A 14,801-nucleotide genomic window follows, 5' to 3' on the forward strand; every position below is an offset into this window, starting at 1 on the left:
TTTTCCCGATCGGTGAAAATGACATTTTTTTAGAAATTCGGAGCCTTCAATCTCGTTTGTCAACAATATCAGGCGATTTTTTCAAATCTCCAGCTGCACTTGTCAGGTCACGGATGGATGAAATTTATTTATTTTTTTAACTATCTACAGTGTCTACTAACGCACTGTTTTCTTCAGATCCATTTACTTGTTGTGGATCATTTTTAATGATACCAAAAGGGGGAGAAGTATTAGACTAGAACATTAACATTGTTTGAATTGCTAAACTTATTATATATGCTTGGAATTATATTTATACTTTTATTTGAAAAACTAACGCACATTCTCAGGGGGAGCTTAAGTATTAATACAGCTTTCAGGTTCTATCAAGTATTTGTCATCATCAAAAAGGGGGAGATTGTTGAATCCAATATTTCAAGTTTTGTGTAATTATATATTTACACATGAATTTTGATGATAACAAATAAATTCAAAGAATAAAGAAGTCTCAAACTCAAGTTATCTACACAATGGAGTCAAGCACATCAAGGAAACAAGCATGAGCAAGAAAGGAACAAATTCATATTAAAATTATAGAGTAATGTTGTAAATCTCTTCAAAATTCGAAATTAGGATTAATGCTCAAAATTAATATTTTATTATAAAGCATTAAAATACATTTTTCACATGTGCATGAATATTTTTGAAAATTAAATTTAAAAATTTTGAAAGATGATTAATTGTCATTTTTTACATGTGCATGCCTTCATTAAAGGGTTGAACTTTGAAAATATTAAAGATGATTGATTGTCATCTTTCACATGTGCATGTTTTATTTGAATATTTTTAAAAGTGATTGATACTTTTTTGGACTTACACAAAAGGTAGATGATTTTGTTTGAAAAATTTGAAAAGTAAAGTGTGCTCATTTTGTCATATGCAAAAAGTAAAAGATTATGTTTGAATTTTTTGAAAAGGAAAGTGTGCTCATTTTGTCATATGCTAAAAATAAAAGATTAGGTTTGATTTTTTTAAAAAGTGAATGATGTTGTCTTTGACAATTGAAAAAGAAGAACATTTTATTTGAATTTTTTGAAAAAGTGAATAATATTGTCTTTGACATGTGAATCTTTTTAAATTTGAATATGAAGTCTCATATGCATATAAATAGATCATTTGAGAGCTTCACATTTACAACACCAAGAGCATACAACATTCATTCAAAACTTTTATTCTCTTTTCTCTAAGCATTGAGCCTTAATCCTTATTCATTTTGAGAGATATAGTTTGCGCTGTATTGTTCTTATTTCACTCATTGAGGAGTGTTTTCTGATAACCTACCCACTATCAGCTTTTGTATAAGAAAAATGGTGTGTATAACCCTTGTGCGTGTATAAAGTATTCTACATAGGGAATAGTTGAATCACCACGTGTAAGGTGATTGCAAGTGTAGAGGGTGTTCTACACGGATCCTTTGTAACGGTGTTGTTCAAAGGTGTAATAGGTTTCTATCTCCACCTGAAGGAGGTTGAATAGTGAATTTGAGAATCTTCAAGGGGTAGCTTGAGGCAAGAACGTAGGCAGTGGGGCCGAATCTCGTTAATATACTGAGTTTGCTTCTCTCTTACCTTTACTCTTTATATTTATTGTTATTTCATATTTTGTTTATATTTTATATTATATATTTGATTTATAATTATTATTTTTTTTAATACAACTCAATTCACCCCCCTCTTGTGTTAGTCATCTGGGCAACAAGTACACATATTAGTGTACAATTATACTTACAACTAAATTTTTTCAAAATAAAACACTAAACTCAATATTAGATAAACAATCCTCAAAAGAGAGCAAAAATAGAAAAAAGATATAGCTCAAAAGAACTCCCTCCGTGTTGCCGTGCTGCTCTTTTTCTGTAAAATTCCAGAAGGGTCCACTTCTCCCCTTTTAGCGTTTGAGTTCCTCACCAAAAAGGAAAATTCTAGTTACAAGTACACTTATACACTAATATGTTCACTAATTTATTATGATTGATCAAAAAATAGATTTTATTGAAAACGATGCTACTTTAACTTTTAAGTATAAAATAATCAATATTGGTATATAAATTAGTATACGATTTTGCTTGTATGTAGTAAAACTCCACTAAAAAAATAAAATGAAGCTCCCCTCTAGTCCAGCCTGAAAACGAGAAGGATCGCACTCCGTTTGTTCCAAGCTGTCTAGCCTCCTTTCCACAGAGCTCTTCACCCAAAAAAGGTCCAAAAATAAATTGCCTCCGTCTGTTCCTCCGTCCGTAAGTCAGGCCCTCGGAAGCCAAGCTTTCCCCTGCTAAAGTGTCACCTCCTTCGGTCTCTCACTCTCTCCCAACCTTCCGTTTCGCCTGCTCTTTAGGGAAAAAAAAGAAAATAGAGCTTCCAATAAAAAGTGCCTAGCCTCCACTCAAAAAAAAGTCTGAGCTCCCCAATGACCATCCAGAAGCAAGACCAAAAATAAGGCCTCGCATGCATGTTTTTTTTTTTTTAGCCCCCAGAGCCCCTTGTTCCGTCCTCCACGAAAAATAATCTCCAAACTGCCCCAAAACCAGGCCCTCCTTCTCCTCACTTTTCCAGCCTCCAGTGGCCTCCCTCCGTCCTGCACCAAAAAAGGAAACAACCCTGCTTTTTGTTCCAGCCTTCAGTTTCTCCAAAAGCAAACCCCCGTCCAAAGCTTTCCAAAACCAGACGAAAAACTCCTCTCGCTCCCCACCGACACAAAAAAATAAAAATAAAATAAAACTCTCTCTCTCCGTCTACCTCCCATGCGTCTTGTCCAAACCCCCAGAAAATGGCCCCCCCCCCCGTATGATCTTTTTTTTTTTTTTTTTTTTTTTAATCCCTTGTGTATGGAAAGTCTCGCTGCAGTTTGCCCCTTTTGGTTCAGCATCTATCAAGCTCCTGCCGCTTGAGTGCAGAGTCCAAAACTGAATAGAGCTCCTTTTTATTTTTTCAAAACCCAGAGAGACCCAAACAAGCTTCTCGCGTGATGCCTTCCAAAATAAAAGAATGAAATGTGCTGGAGAAGAAAGCAGCACCTGTGTCTTGCCGTAAAAAAGGAGTAACTCCGTTCCCTCCAACCGAGTGTGCTGCTAATTTAAATAAAAAATTAAAAATAAATTAAAATGACAAATTGAATATTAAAAATATATTATAAATGTGAAGGAAAATTTTACTAATTAAATTATAAATTATAATATTAAATATAAATGATGATATTAATAAATTTAAATTATAATTTAAATTTATTTTTATTAATTATTATTTTTATTTAAAATCAAACATAATATCATAAAATAATTAAAATATATTAATTTTAAATTTATAAAATATGTAATATTTCAATTTAATCACGTCGCATCACAAGTCCTATCAGTGTTACCACTCTTAATTTTGTTCGGACCCAAAAAACCCGAGAACGTTTCATGCGCGGACATGGACTCGGCCACCACGCAGTACTCAGTAGCATGAAATAAGCCACTCGGCTGAGCATTTTCTCCGGGCCGGGTCGGTTCCACAAAAAATTAATATAATGACGTCGGTTGCAACTTTGGCCAAACGCTGTCGTTTCCGTAGTTGGATAATAGGTATGAGCGTCACCAACTAAACCAGCGTAAACGGTCTCTCGAATACGGTAACAACACATCTACAATTTATCAACCACTTGTAAAATATAATTTTTTCATATTTTATATACATCAAATCAAAATTAAAATTTTAAAAAATATTATTTTATTTAATAATAGTTTAAGAATAGTAAATTAGTTGTTAGTTTATCATTTCGGACATTTCCCCTCTCGGAAACCCTAACCTCCGTAGTCCGTACTCTCTCTCTCTCTCTCTCTCTCTCTCTCTCTCTCGTAAGGGCTTCGGGCTCATTTAGCTCAGCCATGGCTATGCAAGCGGGCATGGGATTATCCCGTATCCTGATATTAGTCGGAGCAGGTAACGTTTCTTTTCCTCATCCAAATCCAATCACATATCTCAACACACAGTATCAGTTGTGAGCTTTTGTGATTTGAGAGTGTTCTTCGTGTAGGATACACTGGCACGATCATGCTGAATAACGGTAAATTGTCGGACTTGCTTGGAGAACTTCAGGTACTCTTTTTTTGTTTTTTGGTCAAAAACTCTGCTAACTCGGCTGCTTGTTCAAATCTAGCTCCTGTGATTTTTTTTTTTCCTAAGCTGGCTCCTGTGATTTACTTGTACACGGAACCTTGTTTTCAATTTATATATCAATTGGGTATTATTAGTGTTTTATTTTGTGAAATGCTTCGATCTTTCTTTTCTCATTTTGTTTTGTTTTGTTTTTGGTTTTTTTTTTTTTTTGTTTTTTTTTTTTGTAAAATTGAACAGATTTTTGCTATCATGTCCATTTTTGGATCCTTTTTGTCAAACTTTTAAAATTGTAAGATTGAACAGATTTTTGCGATCATGTCTATTTTTGGATCCTTTTTGTCAAACTTTTAAAATTGTAAGATTGAACAGATTTTTGCGATAATCTAGTTTTGGATTGTTTTTTCCAAACTAACGAAAGCTAAACAGTGAAGCCATGTTGGGAAAGAAATGAAAATTTCCACAGACGAATAATCTTCAATTTGCATATTACGTTTGAAAATTGTTTATTTTCATTATCTTATTGGATTACCCCGCTGGATTGACAGTCATTAGTAAAGGGAACGGAAAAATCTGGGGACCACTCGGGTGGTGATGCTGAATATTCTGATGCCATTGCGACCCAGGTAATATGAACTAACAGTGAGGCAAATTTGTTTCTTAACGTTCTAATGTAAATATTTGAACTAAGATATACATTGTACTCAATTGCTACTTGAATATTTGGTAGGTGCGCCGATTGGCAATGGATGTTCGACAACTAGCCTCCGCACGGCAGGTTACTATTCTGAATGGGAATAGTGGTCAAATTGGTATCCTCCATCATTTACACTAGCAATTGCTATTTACTTATCAAACAATACATTAACAAATTCTATTTATGGTACACAGTTATTACTTTTTTATGACTTCAGTTTTTCATATATATCCACATGTTTCTCAATGCATTATGGCTTTCCTTTTTGTTCAAGTTTGCTAAAACTGATATTTCTTAATGAGCTATGGTCATTCCAATTCATATTGATTGTATTCTTGTTGGTCTTTGTTGTTCAATTGTGCCTCCTCTTTTTGTCTTGCAGGTAACTTAACATCTCTTGTAGTTCCAGCTGCTACCTTAGGGGCGTTGGGTTATGGCTACATGTGGTGGAAGGTATGTGCTCGTTAATGCTGTAGTTATTCACCTTTTTAAGTGTACAGTTTTGTCAAATTAATTTATTTTTCCTTGATATTCTTTTGGTGAATTTCTATGATCTGCATGCTGTTATAATAGGGATACTAATTTTTCCTTTTACCCCTTTCTGTTTATGAATAGGGCCTTAAATTCTCAGATCTTATGTATGTGACAAAGCGTAATATGGCCAATGCTGTTTCAAACTTGACAAAGCATTTGGAGCATGTTTCAGAGGCTCTTGCTGTAAGTTCCTGTTTTCTGATTGCAACTTCTTTGACTGATATGGTCTGAACACAAATTCTCTGGGTATAGATATGCTTTTGAAAAGAGCCTGGTAACTTAGGTAATTTGAAAAAAATTAGCATTGATTAGGCATCGTTATGCATATTTTATTTGCAATTGAGTTTATAGGTCTGAAGTTTTGGTCGGTATTTGGAAGGAAGATTTATCTGTTTGTGATCTTCCAAGGCTTTGAAGTATACTCTGTCTCAGATATTGCGTAAACCTCTTTTATTGTTCAATTATGAGCACATTGGATGCAGCAATGTTAGTGAGAGCAACAAGCTTGTGCATGCCCTTGCACAATATCTTGAATGTTTTTGAAATTTTCTACCTTGTTTTGCTTCAATACCATGTAAAAGCATATCTCTTCAAGTAACCATTTATGTTCTGGGTGAATTTCTTTCATTCTCTGATAAGTTTTTTTTTTTTTTTTTTTTTTTTTTTTTTTCGAGTTTCCTCCCCCCCTTCTCTCTCCCCTCTTCCCCCAAGTGAGCGAGAGTTTTTATATTTGTTCAGTCTCTTATTTAGATATGGTGAGGGTTTCTCCCAGCGCATGTGCATTTCTCTTCCTGTGTGTAATTTTGGGTAATCTTAAAAGAATGAGAAGTTGTGGTAATTGACTTCACCTCCAATCTTGTCAGTCAAGGTGCAAGTGCATCCTTGCTCAGAGAAAAAGGTTGAATCATTATTAGTGTAATTTAAGTTCAATGAGGGAATGTTATCTTGAGAGAATTTGCTTTGTGAATTAATTTAATTTATTTGATGATTGTCTATAAATGATGATTGTGTTTACAATTATTCTGTTGAACAGGCAACAAAGAGGCACTTGACTCAACGCATAGCAAACTTGGATGATAAAATGGAAAAGCAGAATGAGATGTCAAAGTTAATTAAGAATGATGTATGTGCTTTAAGGTTTATGAGTTTGTTATTATTCATTTCTATAGCAAAGAATACTGTCCAAGTAAAATATTAGACAATTCTTGTGTACTTGGGCTACACCTATTCTATTGGAGCTGATTATGATGATACAATATATATATATAAACAATACTGCAAGCTGATTCTGATGATACATTCAAGAATATGGGGATTAGTTTTGCCTGCTTTCTAACCTCCAAGGGTTCGCTCAAGTGGTAAAGGCCTTGGGCTTGGGGGTATGTTTTCCCTAGGTCTAAGGTTCAAGGCCCTTTGGGTGCAAACAATCTCTAGGCACCATCGGATTTGGAGATTTCTCCTTGAATTACCTGAGGTGCACTTGCAGAAAGGTCCTTGTTGAGGACCTATGCACCTTTGGGATTAGTTGGGACACTGTTGCTAGACACCTGGTGCCAACAAAAACAAAAGTTTTGCTTGCTTTCTTGTAATTTGATAATTAATCTCAATACGAGTACTAGTTAATTCTCAAACGACTTGTTAACAGGTTTCTGAAGTTCAAAAGTCACTTTCTGACATTGGCTATGACTTGAATGAGCTACAGAGATTGGTGGAAGGTTTGGTGAGTTTCTTGAAATAGTATACTTCTATTATTTTGGCAGTGTCTTGCATGGTTGAGTTTGCAGCAGCGATCTTTATGACATTTTTATTCCCCCTTTGTACCAAAGCTCACACTGTGAAGTAACTGAAATTTGTGTCTAAGAATTCTTTTTTTTTTTTTGCTGTTTGTTTCCAAGAACGAAAAAGGAGATAGTTTTCTTATAACTTTCATTTCTCATAAATTGGGGAAGAGGGAGTCACCTATATATACATATCATGCATGCCCGGTGCTTGCTTTTTTTAATTGATTCTAATTTTAATTTTTGTTTCAGGATGGCAAGATAGGTACATTGGAAGATAAGCAGGTAAGACCTTCATAATGTCTGTATGAAAAGCCTTGTCTTAACTCAAATTCTACTGCATGCTATAACATCGCCTGAAATTTTCTGTTTGCAACTCTTATGTTAGCCTGGAAAAAGTAAAAACCCCAAGTTGAAAAAGGAAAAAATGGAAAATTAGTAATGATGTTTTTTGAAAAGTTGTATGTACTGTTGGAAAGAAGATATCTGCCATAGTGGTAATCCAGTTAAAAGACATTTTTTACTGTTCCAGCTGGAAGTGTATTTCATAGTTTCTTGAGATGCAAATAATTGTGACTTTGTGCTTGCTTGTGAAGATGAATCACCACCCATATAAGAGTTGCATTGGCATTGGCTGGTAATGATTGTATATGTATCTGCTCGAGGGGATGCTGACATTATTTTATGGTGTCAGGATATTGCAAATCTAGGTGTTCTGTATCTGTGCAACTTTGTTGATGGAAAGAAAGGAGTAATGCCTGAAGTTTTCAAGGTTTGAACCAGTAGTTGTTTAAATATTATTTGTAGTTAACTATTAAGCCCAAATCGTGTTTTTTTTTTTTTTTTTTTTTTTTTTTTTTTTTTTTTTTCTGCTTCCCAAATAGCTGATTATTTGCAATATATCCATCCCGGTAATTGATCATGTTGTATTCAGAGTTAACTATCATCCTGCCCTTGTTCATTTCATGAAACTCTTTAAAGCAGCAATAATGGCATCTGATGTCATCTTGTGATCGTTTCAAGGAACATATTCTGTGCTTTGTGGTTATGGATAAACTTTTGACAGGCAAAATAACCTATGTTGAATGGGATACAGAATTTATAATACTTTGTCTTTAACATTTTCCTTTTTACAGAGTTGTTAGTGTCATCTCGAGGGGTTTTATCACATGATTACTAATCTAACTATTGTTCAACATCTTGTAGGAGCAACTTAAACTTACTGGAAAATCTCGTAGTTTACTCACATATACAGAAACTCCAAGTATGAAGGTTTGTTCCTCTGTACCCTTTTTCTTCTGTTTGCTTAATTATCAAAATGGAGATGCAATGCTCAAATCCATTACTAAGAATCCTGTTGATTATCATGTATTTCCTAGTCCGGAAATTCTGAATGGGGCAATATTACCTGGTGATCTATAACTTTCTTAAAGTTAATATTTTGCAGTTCGGCATGTGTTTTTCAATTATATGTAGTCAATGTACCTGATAATTGTCTTGATGTGGTTCTCAAGCCCACTACCTAAACCAGTTATTCTGGTTGTAATGCAAAAAGAACCCATTCTCTTTCTGGTATAACTGCAACAAATGTTCTCTCTCTTTCTCTCTCTCCCCCTCTCTCTCTCACACACACACACACGCCTGCTTTGCACTCGTGCTATATCTTCAGGTGTGAGAAGTCCTGTAAACTTTATACTGCCTAATGTTTGGCATGGGGATTCTTCTCCTTAAGTTATTGGTCATATGTATCTTTGGTAAGAGGCCAATGCTCTCTTTTTGAACCTTTTGTCACTTAATTTGTTTGCAGGCCTAAATAGGTGTAATCACATGTATTTGGCTATGCCTATCTCTATATCAATAAAATATCTTCTTTACTTATCAAACCAAAAATTTGCTTGCAGGGTCTTAAGGAGATTGCAGACAGTTTGTCTGGAGGTATGGATAGGTCAGCGTCGGATGCAATTGTGCAAGATGGTGTTGATAGGTTGGAAGAACAGCCAAGAACCCTGCTGAGGTTTTAATTTTGCATTTCATCTGCATAGATTTTTCTAGAGGAAAGTGTGCTTTCAGATGTGCATGATTGTTTGCTAGTCAATTGATACGTACTTTCTGCATATTTTTTTTTAAAAGTGTGTTTTAGTATCCTACCAGTGCATTTTAGAATAAGGATCCTATCTGTACGAGTGTGTTTTAGTATTCATAATCCCTGTACAGCATTATTCAACATAATTAAATTATTGAACTTTTAACCTCAACTTTTGTTGCTTATATTCGGTAGGTTATTTTTTAAGATCAGCATTTACATACTATTGCTGCATTCACTCCCACAGATCCCACTCCTCATCACAATGGGTCTCGTTGAAAGTCTCAAGCTTTTGGGAAGAGTCTATTGCATTTGGGTGGCGATAAATGTCTTAAGTGTTCTTAGTCTGATATAGTCATGCCGTTTCTGAAGCCCCATATTATGCTTCGTTGGCAACATCTGTGTCATTAGCCGCATTTATATTTTGAGGTTTCTCAGAGAGTTAGTTGCCAACTGCCAAGCACCAACCTTCATGTATGTATTTGTTTCTTGAGCTTAGGCGGTTGCCGCTCATAAAAGATTTATGTTTGAAACACTGGTTCATCACTGAGAAGTTACCAATAACTCTATGGCTCGAGCCTTCCTGGATTGTGAATTAACTCATTCTCCACTTCAATAAATGACAAAATTATTTAGTCATAATTCAGCATCAAGGACCAATTTCTTGTGCCAGTGTTCTACTTGATAGTTTGGACTTTGGAATCAGAAAGGCAATGAAATACGTTGGTGGATGCCCATCAGGGTGCTGCCTAGTGGCCAAACATCCTCGGCTCATTTTTCACGAGTTCCCTAGAATACCTTATAAAAGGTTCTTTTGGGTGGGTTTGTGTATACGGGGTTTACTCCTTGGGGACAGGTCTGAAGGTCCCTGCCTTAAGAGGTTCCACATAATTAAAAAATATATTTGTGGATTACTTTTCTCTGTCATGTTTGAAATAGAGATGATGTTGGTTGATTGGATGTGTCTCATGCCATAAAACATCCATGCATGTATCCCATATGGTTCTGGTTCTTTGCTTGCTCTGTCTCCTCCCTCCGGAAAATTTGACATATTTATTCTGCAACTTTTTATTAAATTGTGCTTATAACTTTGCAGGGCGTTTTCTACCAGTACCAGGTGTTGAATACAAACTTCTAGTCGAGACGGTAACTAGCCATCAGTGTGGTTCTTCGTCGATGTATTTGTGCAGCATTTAATTTGGTTTGATTTTTCGACTTTGCTGTACGCACCACCGGTCGTTACTGGGAATTTTTCTTGTATTAATTTCTACACGCATAGATAGATCCATTTTTTTGGTCCCTTTGAATGTGGCAAGAATAAGTTCTAATAGGGGATGTAAAGCTTGTTTCAATACAACGATGAACTGAATAAAGCACCCATCAGGTTGTCTAATTATCTCAGGCGAGGCCAACTCTGTGTCGACCTATATGCAAGAGATTTGACCTGTATTCTTTTGAACTTGTTAAGAAAGATGTTTCTCCATGGTTTGAATTTATATTTTTAGTGGGGCATTATTCATGTAGAAATTTGGCACAGGGAGGCCACTGTCCACCTCTTTAAAAGCTAAGCCTAGATTCTGTCATTTTAAATTTTTTTAAAAAAAGGAGCAGATTAATCGCTTTATTTTAAGAGAAAGTGTTGATAGAACCGGTTACACTTAATTTCCCAACGCACCCACAAGTCGCTTTATTCAACGAGAGGTAATCTAGGGTGCACAACCAGAAAGCACTACACATAGGCGTAGCGGTTTTTAGTGAGGGATATGATGCTAAAGGTACCATTCCCGAAGTACTGACAAAAATGCAAAATGCAACTTGCATCTGGAGACTCCAAACCACGCCAACCCATGGCCTTCAGCACAACACATTGAAGTAAGTGATTACCAGCTTCATTGCCAGAAGTTCCCCCCAACCTCATTGTCAATTCCTGTATACACAGGCAATTTTGTCCCATTCGCTTCTGTTTCTTTTTCAGTGGCATTCAAATTCCTCTCCATGAGCTCTTTAAATAGGGAAGATTTTAGGAGAAGGCCAAGTGCAGTTGGGGAAGATGAAGAGGGGCAAGAACTAATGGGATTCTCACTTTGGAAAACGTCCTGTTTTCTAGTGGTGTCCAATCCATCTCTGGTTAAGGTATTGGAGTGCTCGGATGGTCCCTTGCTTGGAGTGGGGTTATAGAAAACTCCCATAGGCTGAGACTCTATGCTTAACTTTTCTTCCTGGGAAGCAAGAGAATCGGGACTTGGTCTCAGCCATCTGATGTATGTGCTCGGGTCGAAGTTGGTTACCGCATGAATCCCTCTGTATTCTATTGCTGCTATGTCATAAGCATGAGCAGCCTCCTCTTGAGTACCTACAAAAATTATGACATCAGATATCCAATACCAGTTGCACCTCATTGTTCTGCAACTATGGAGCCATTAATTGGCTGTTTGAAATTCATGCAGCCCCATCCACAAGAAAACAAGAGATTCAGAGGGTTTCACTCACTGTAAGTGCCAAGGTAGAGAGATATTTGTTTCCAAACACCCTTCCTATCCTTGCTTCCCATCTCCCATTATGATGGTGCCTGCAGTTTGCCAGAAAAGTTCATGAATTGGCTCTTTGTTAGCCGGGTATAGTGTGTATATAAGGATCAAATGATAAACTCATAATTCTGCAAAGTTAGTTTACCTTGCAACTCCTCTGTACTTGGATACACCTCTTGAAAAACCGCTGCTTTTCCTATACACGAATATAAAGCCAATTACACTCTAGATATTATTGGAAAGTTTGTTGAGGGAAGTAGTTTTTAAAAGGAGATGAGGTACCTTCTTAAAGTGGCTAAGTATTCTTCTTTTGTTACAGTCCTCATTATCTCGATTTCCTTCTCATAATCAGATACCTGCAAAAATATCATACCAGACCACCTGAGTTGAGAAAAGAATACAAAATGGGTCCCTAATTGTTTTATTTTTAACAAAAAGAAAGAAAGGTTTTCGAAATTCACGTTGATAATTGTTACCGGGAAATTGGTAGAAGTGGATGTTCCCCAATACTTGAGGGCAGCCAAATCATATGCTCTTGCAGCACATTCTTCTTCATTATAAGCTCCTGATGAATTATCAATGCCACAAAGGTCAATGCCTAAAAATCTAGTCTCTCTAATGGGCGAAGTAATTTAAATTAGCAATAAAGCTGTGCTCACCTAGGTACACTGCTCCATGCCGGCAATTCCAATATGCAAACAGTAGAGGAAAGAGAGCGTCAGTAATCAAGACGGACATATATATGTAACATCAGAATTTATTAAAAGAAGAAGATGACAAGAAGTGATTTACCTTGCTTTCCCTTCTTCCTCTGGGTTGGATTCCAGGACCCCTTATCCCATAAATGAGCTTCAAAACGTCCAGTCCATCTAGCCTGGTGTTGCACGCAGCCATGTATTAGCTTCTATTACACACACACACATGTATGTATCTTAAGAAATAGATTTTTATATCGAACCTGCTGACTCCACGAAATCTTGAACTTCTTTTCACGACAGTACTGGTAGTAGTAGTGGATTGTTCAGCCTGTGCTTGCTTCTGTGGTTGGTCCCCTTGATTATTATTATTATTAATGCAGCTTATTGTAGCTGTTGCAGAGGGACCATCTGATCTTCGCCTCCTCTTGACGCACTTATTAGCCAAATCATGATGATCACCTTCAATCATGCACACGCAACTACGGCTTCCTAATTGGCTCATAGCTGATTTCACTGCGATCATCTCCATTTCAGATTTCTTCTCAGTTCTCTCAGCTCAGTACTTCACAAACAATGGCAGACAACCGATCTTCTGCCAAATTTGATGTTGAGGAGCTAGCTGATCAGTGAAGTCTATATATTGTCCACCCTAAGTTGTCTTCTGCTAAATTTGTTTTACTTCAAGTGAGAAAGACAGAGGCTTTCGATGATATCATTCCATTGGAGACAAAGTTGAAATGTCTGTACTCTACTAGACGGCAAAGCAGTCACTTTTGACAGTTTAAACTTTGCGATAAGGAATAACCAAAATTATCCGGTTTTGCGCCATGTCACTGTAAACAAGTTAAATGTCGGTAAAACCAAAGTTCAAAAAGTTAGTTTTTTTTCTCTTTGATTCACAATTCCATTAATCAAGATATAGACCAGATCATTAACAATGTTGGGTTAGCCGCCAAAACTGCAAGATTAATAATGTGGGTTGAGATCAGTATAATCGAAAACATAAGTTTATGGGAATTAGTAGAGAATTTAAGCATCTGTTATAAACTATATAATTTTCAAAGCATAAAAATTATATGAATGACCACAAATCATCAGTTAAAAGAATTTGAAATCTTAAAAGTATTTATATATATATATATATTAATCTTTGATAAATGCCAGTACATTTAACAAACTCCAAATTATCAAGTTATAAAGAAAATTATAAATTCATTGTGATACTCTATACATGTATGGGATCCCACATTGTTCGGGAATGAGAAGTTCTTATTTTTTATAATTAAGATTTTATTGAAATTCTAATTATATCATTGACTAATTCTTCTGGATTATAGGCCACGTGGTTAATTTAGACATTTCATTGAAACGTTACAAATGGTCTCAAAGCTCCCAACCTACGGCATAATAATTTTCCATTGCAATATTGCACATATGGTGCAGTACGACTAGTTTAATTAATTTCCACAACTTGCTATTAACATGTATATAAGAGATATGCACCGAGTGGAGGTGACGTTTTGAGTAAGATCGTACAACTCTCCAATATTAATATTCTTCGGCAGAAAACAAACAAATTAAAATAAATGAAATGACACTGTAATTTCTTTGGATTACAATTTTTGACAAATTATGATAACATGAGACAACTCAGGTTTGGCTTGTTCTAGTTCATGAATCCCAAAATTATCGTTTTCTGGGAAAAAAAAACGCAAAGCATAATTCTCGCTTGTGCAGTACTCAGGCGACAACATAATTCTTCATTATCTAATTTTGCTCTTGAATATATCGTACGTCCAATTGATCAAGCTAGCTTATATATATATATATATATATATGTGAGTGAGTTTGGCAACGCGTTATTTAGCAATAGATGCGTCGTCTTGTCCTGTACGTGTAGGCAAAATGGAGTTGATTGGTTTCCACTTCGATCTATCGGTATATCCTAAGAATTATCCACAATTAGTTGTGTTTATTCTACGTACAATTCTTATAGGATACAATGAATTACTGAAATTCTTTTTTAAAGTTATACTAAATTAAATTACTGAAATTCTTGATAGAAATTTGTGGTGCGTCTTTTAATTAGTATACATTTTTTATGATACATTTTTCAATTTAAGTAATATAATGGTTATAACATGCAGAGCTTTAGAATTAATATTTTTAAACAAAAGTTTAAATATCGTGCTGTTTAAATATTGATGAAACTAATTATGAGGGGATATATATCGCGCTGCATGATGATCATGTGGACCATGCATGCGTGGTTGATCAATAAGAATATATATAATATATATATATATATATATATATATATCTACGTACGTACAGCTGATACTCGTTGACA

General features: G+C 35.5%; 1 protein-coding gene and 1 pseudogene across 3 annotated transcripts; one reads left to right on the plus strand and one right to left on the minus strand.

Moving 5' to 3' along the window:
- The first annotated feature begins 3,781 nt into the window (after positions 1-3,781).
- LOC122310952 lies at positions 3,782-10,721 on the plus strand. Of its 3 annotated transcripts, none has more exons than XM_043125237.1 (14): positions 3,782-3,959; positions 4,054-4,115; positions 4,682-4,759; positions 4,864-4,945; positions 5,213-5,283; positions 5,446-5,547; positions 6,039-6,119; positions 6,398-6,487; positions 7,010-7,084; positions 7,395-7,427; positions 7,837-7,914; positions 8,349-8,414; positions 9,044-9,126; positions 10,322-10,721. In XM_043125237.1, the coding sequence occupies exons 1-14, from the start codon at positions 3,905-3,907 to the stop codon at positions 10,347-10,349; spliced, it is 984 nt and encodes a 327-aa protein (XP_042981171.1). In that variant the 5' UTR covers positions 3,782-3,904; the 3' UTR covers positions 10,350-10,721. The 3 variants fall into 3 exon arrangements, with proteins under 3 accessions (XP_042981171.1, XP_042981170.1, XP_042981172.1); XM_043125236.1 differs by having other exon boundaries at positions 3,783-3,959; positions 9,044-9,156; XM_043125238.1 differs by lacking the exon at positions 6,039-6,119 and having other exon boundaries at positions 3,785-3,959; positions 9,044-9,156.
- Positions 10,722-11,114: 393 nt separating this feature from the next.
- LOC122310137 lies at positions 11,115-12,980 on the minus strand (annotated as a pseudogene).
- Positions 12,981-14,801: the final 1,821 nt, after the last annotated feature.

Source organism: Carya illinoinensis, chromosome 5 (genome assembly GCF_018687715.1).
Source record: "Carya illinoinensis cultivar Pawnee chromosome 5, C.illinoinensisPawnee_v1, whole genome shotgun sequence".
Lineage (NCBI taxonomy): Eukaryota > Viridiplantae > Streptophyta > Magnoliopsida > Fagales > Juglandaceae > Carya > Carya illinoinensis.

Excerpts from the sequence above, each read along its gene's own strand:
- LOC122310952 (XM_043125236.1), top strand. The coding sequence starts at position 3,905 with ATGGCTATGCAAGCGGGCATGGGATTATCCCGTATCCTGATATTAGTC. Across the intron at positions 4,760-4,863 it reads CTGATGCCATTGCGACCCAG|GTGCGCCGATTGGCAATGGA; the intron begins GTAATATGAACT and ends AATATTTGGTAG. Across the intron at positions 6,120-6,397 it reads CAGTCTCTTATTTAGATATG|GCAACAAAGAGGCACTTGAC; the intron begins GTGAGGGTTTCT and ends TCTGTTGAACAG.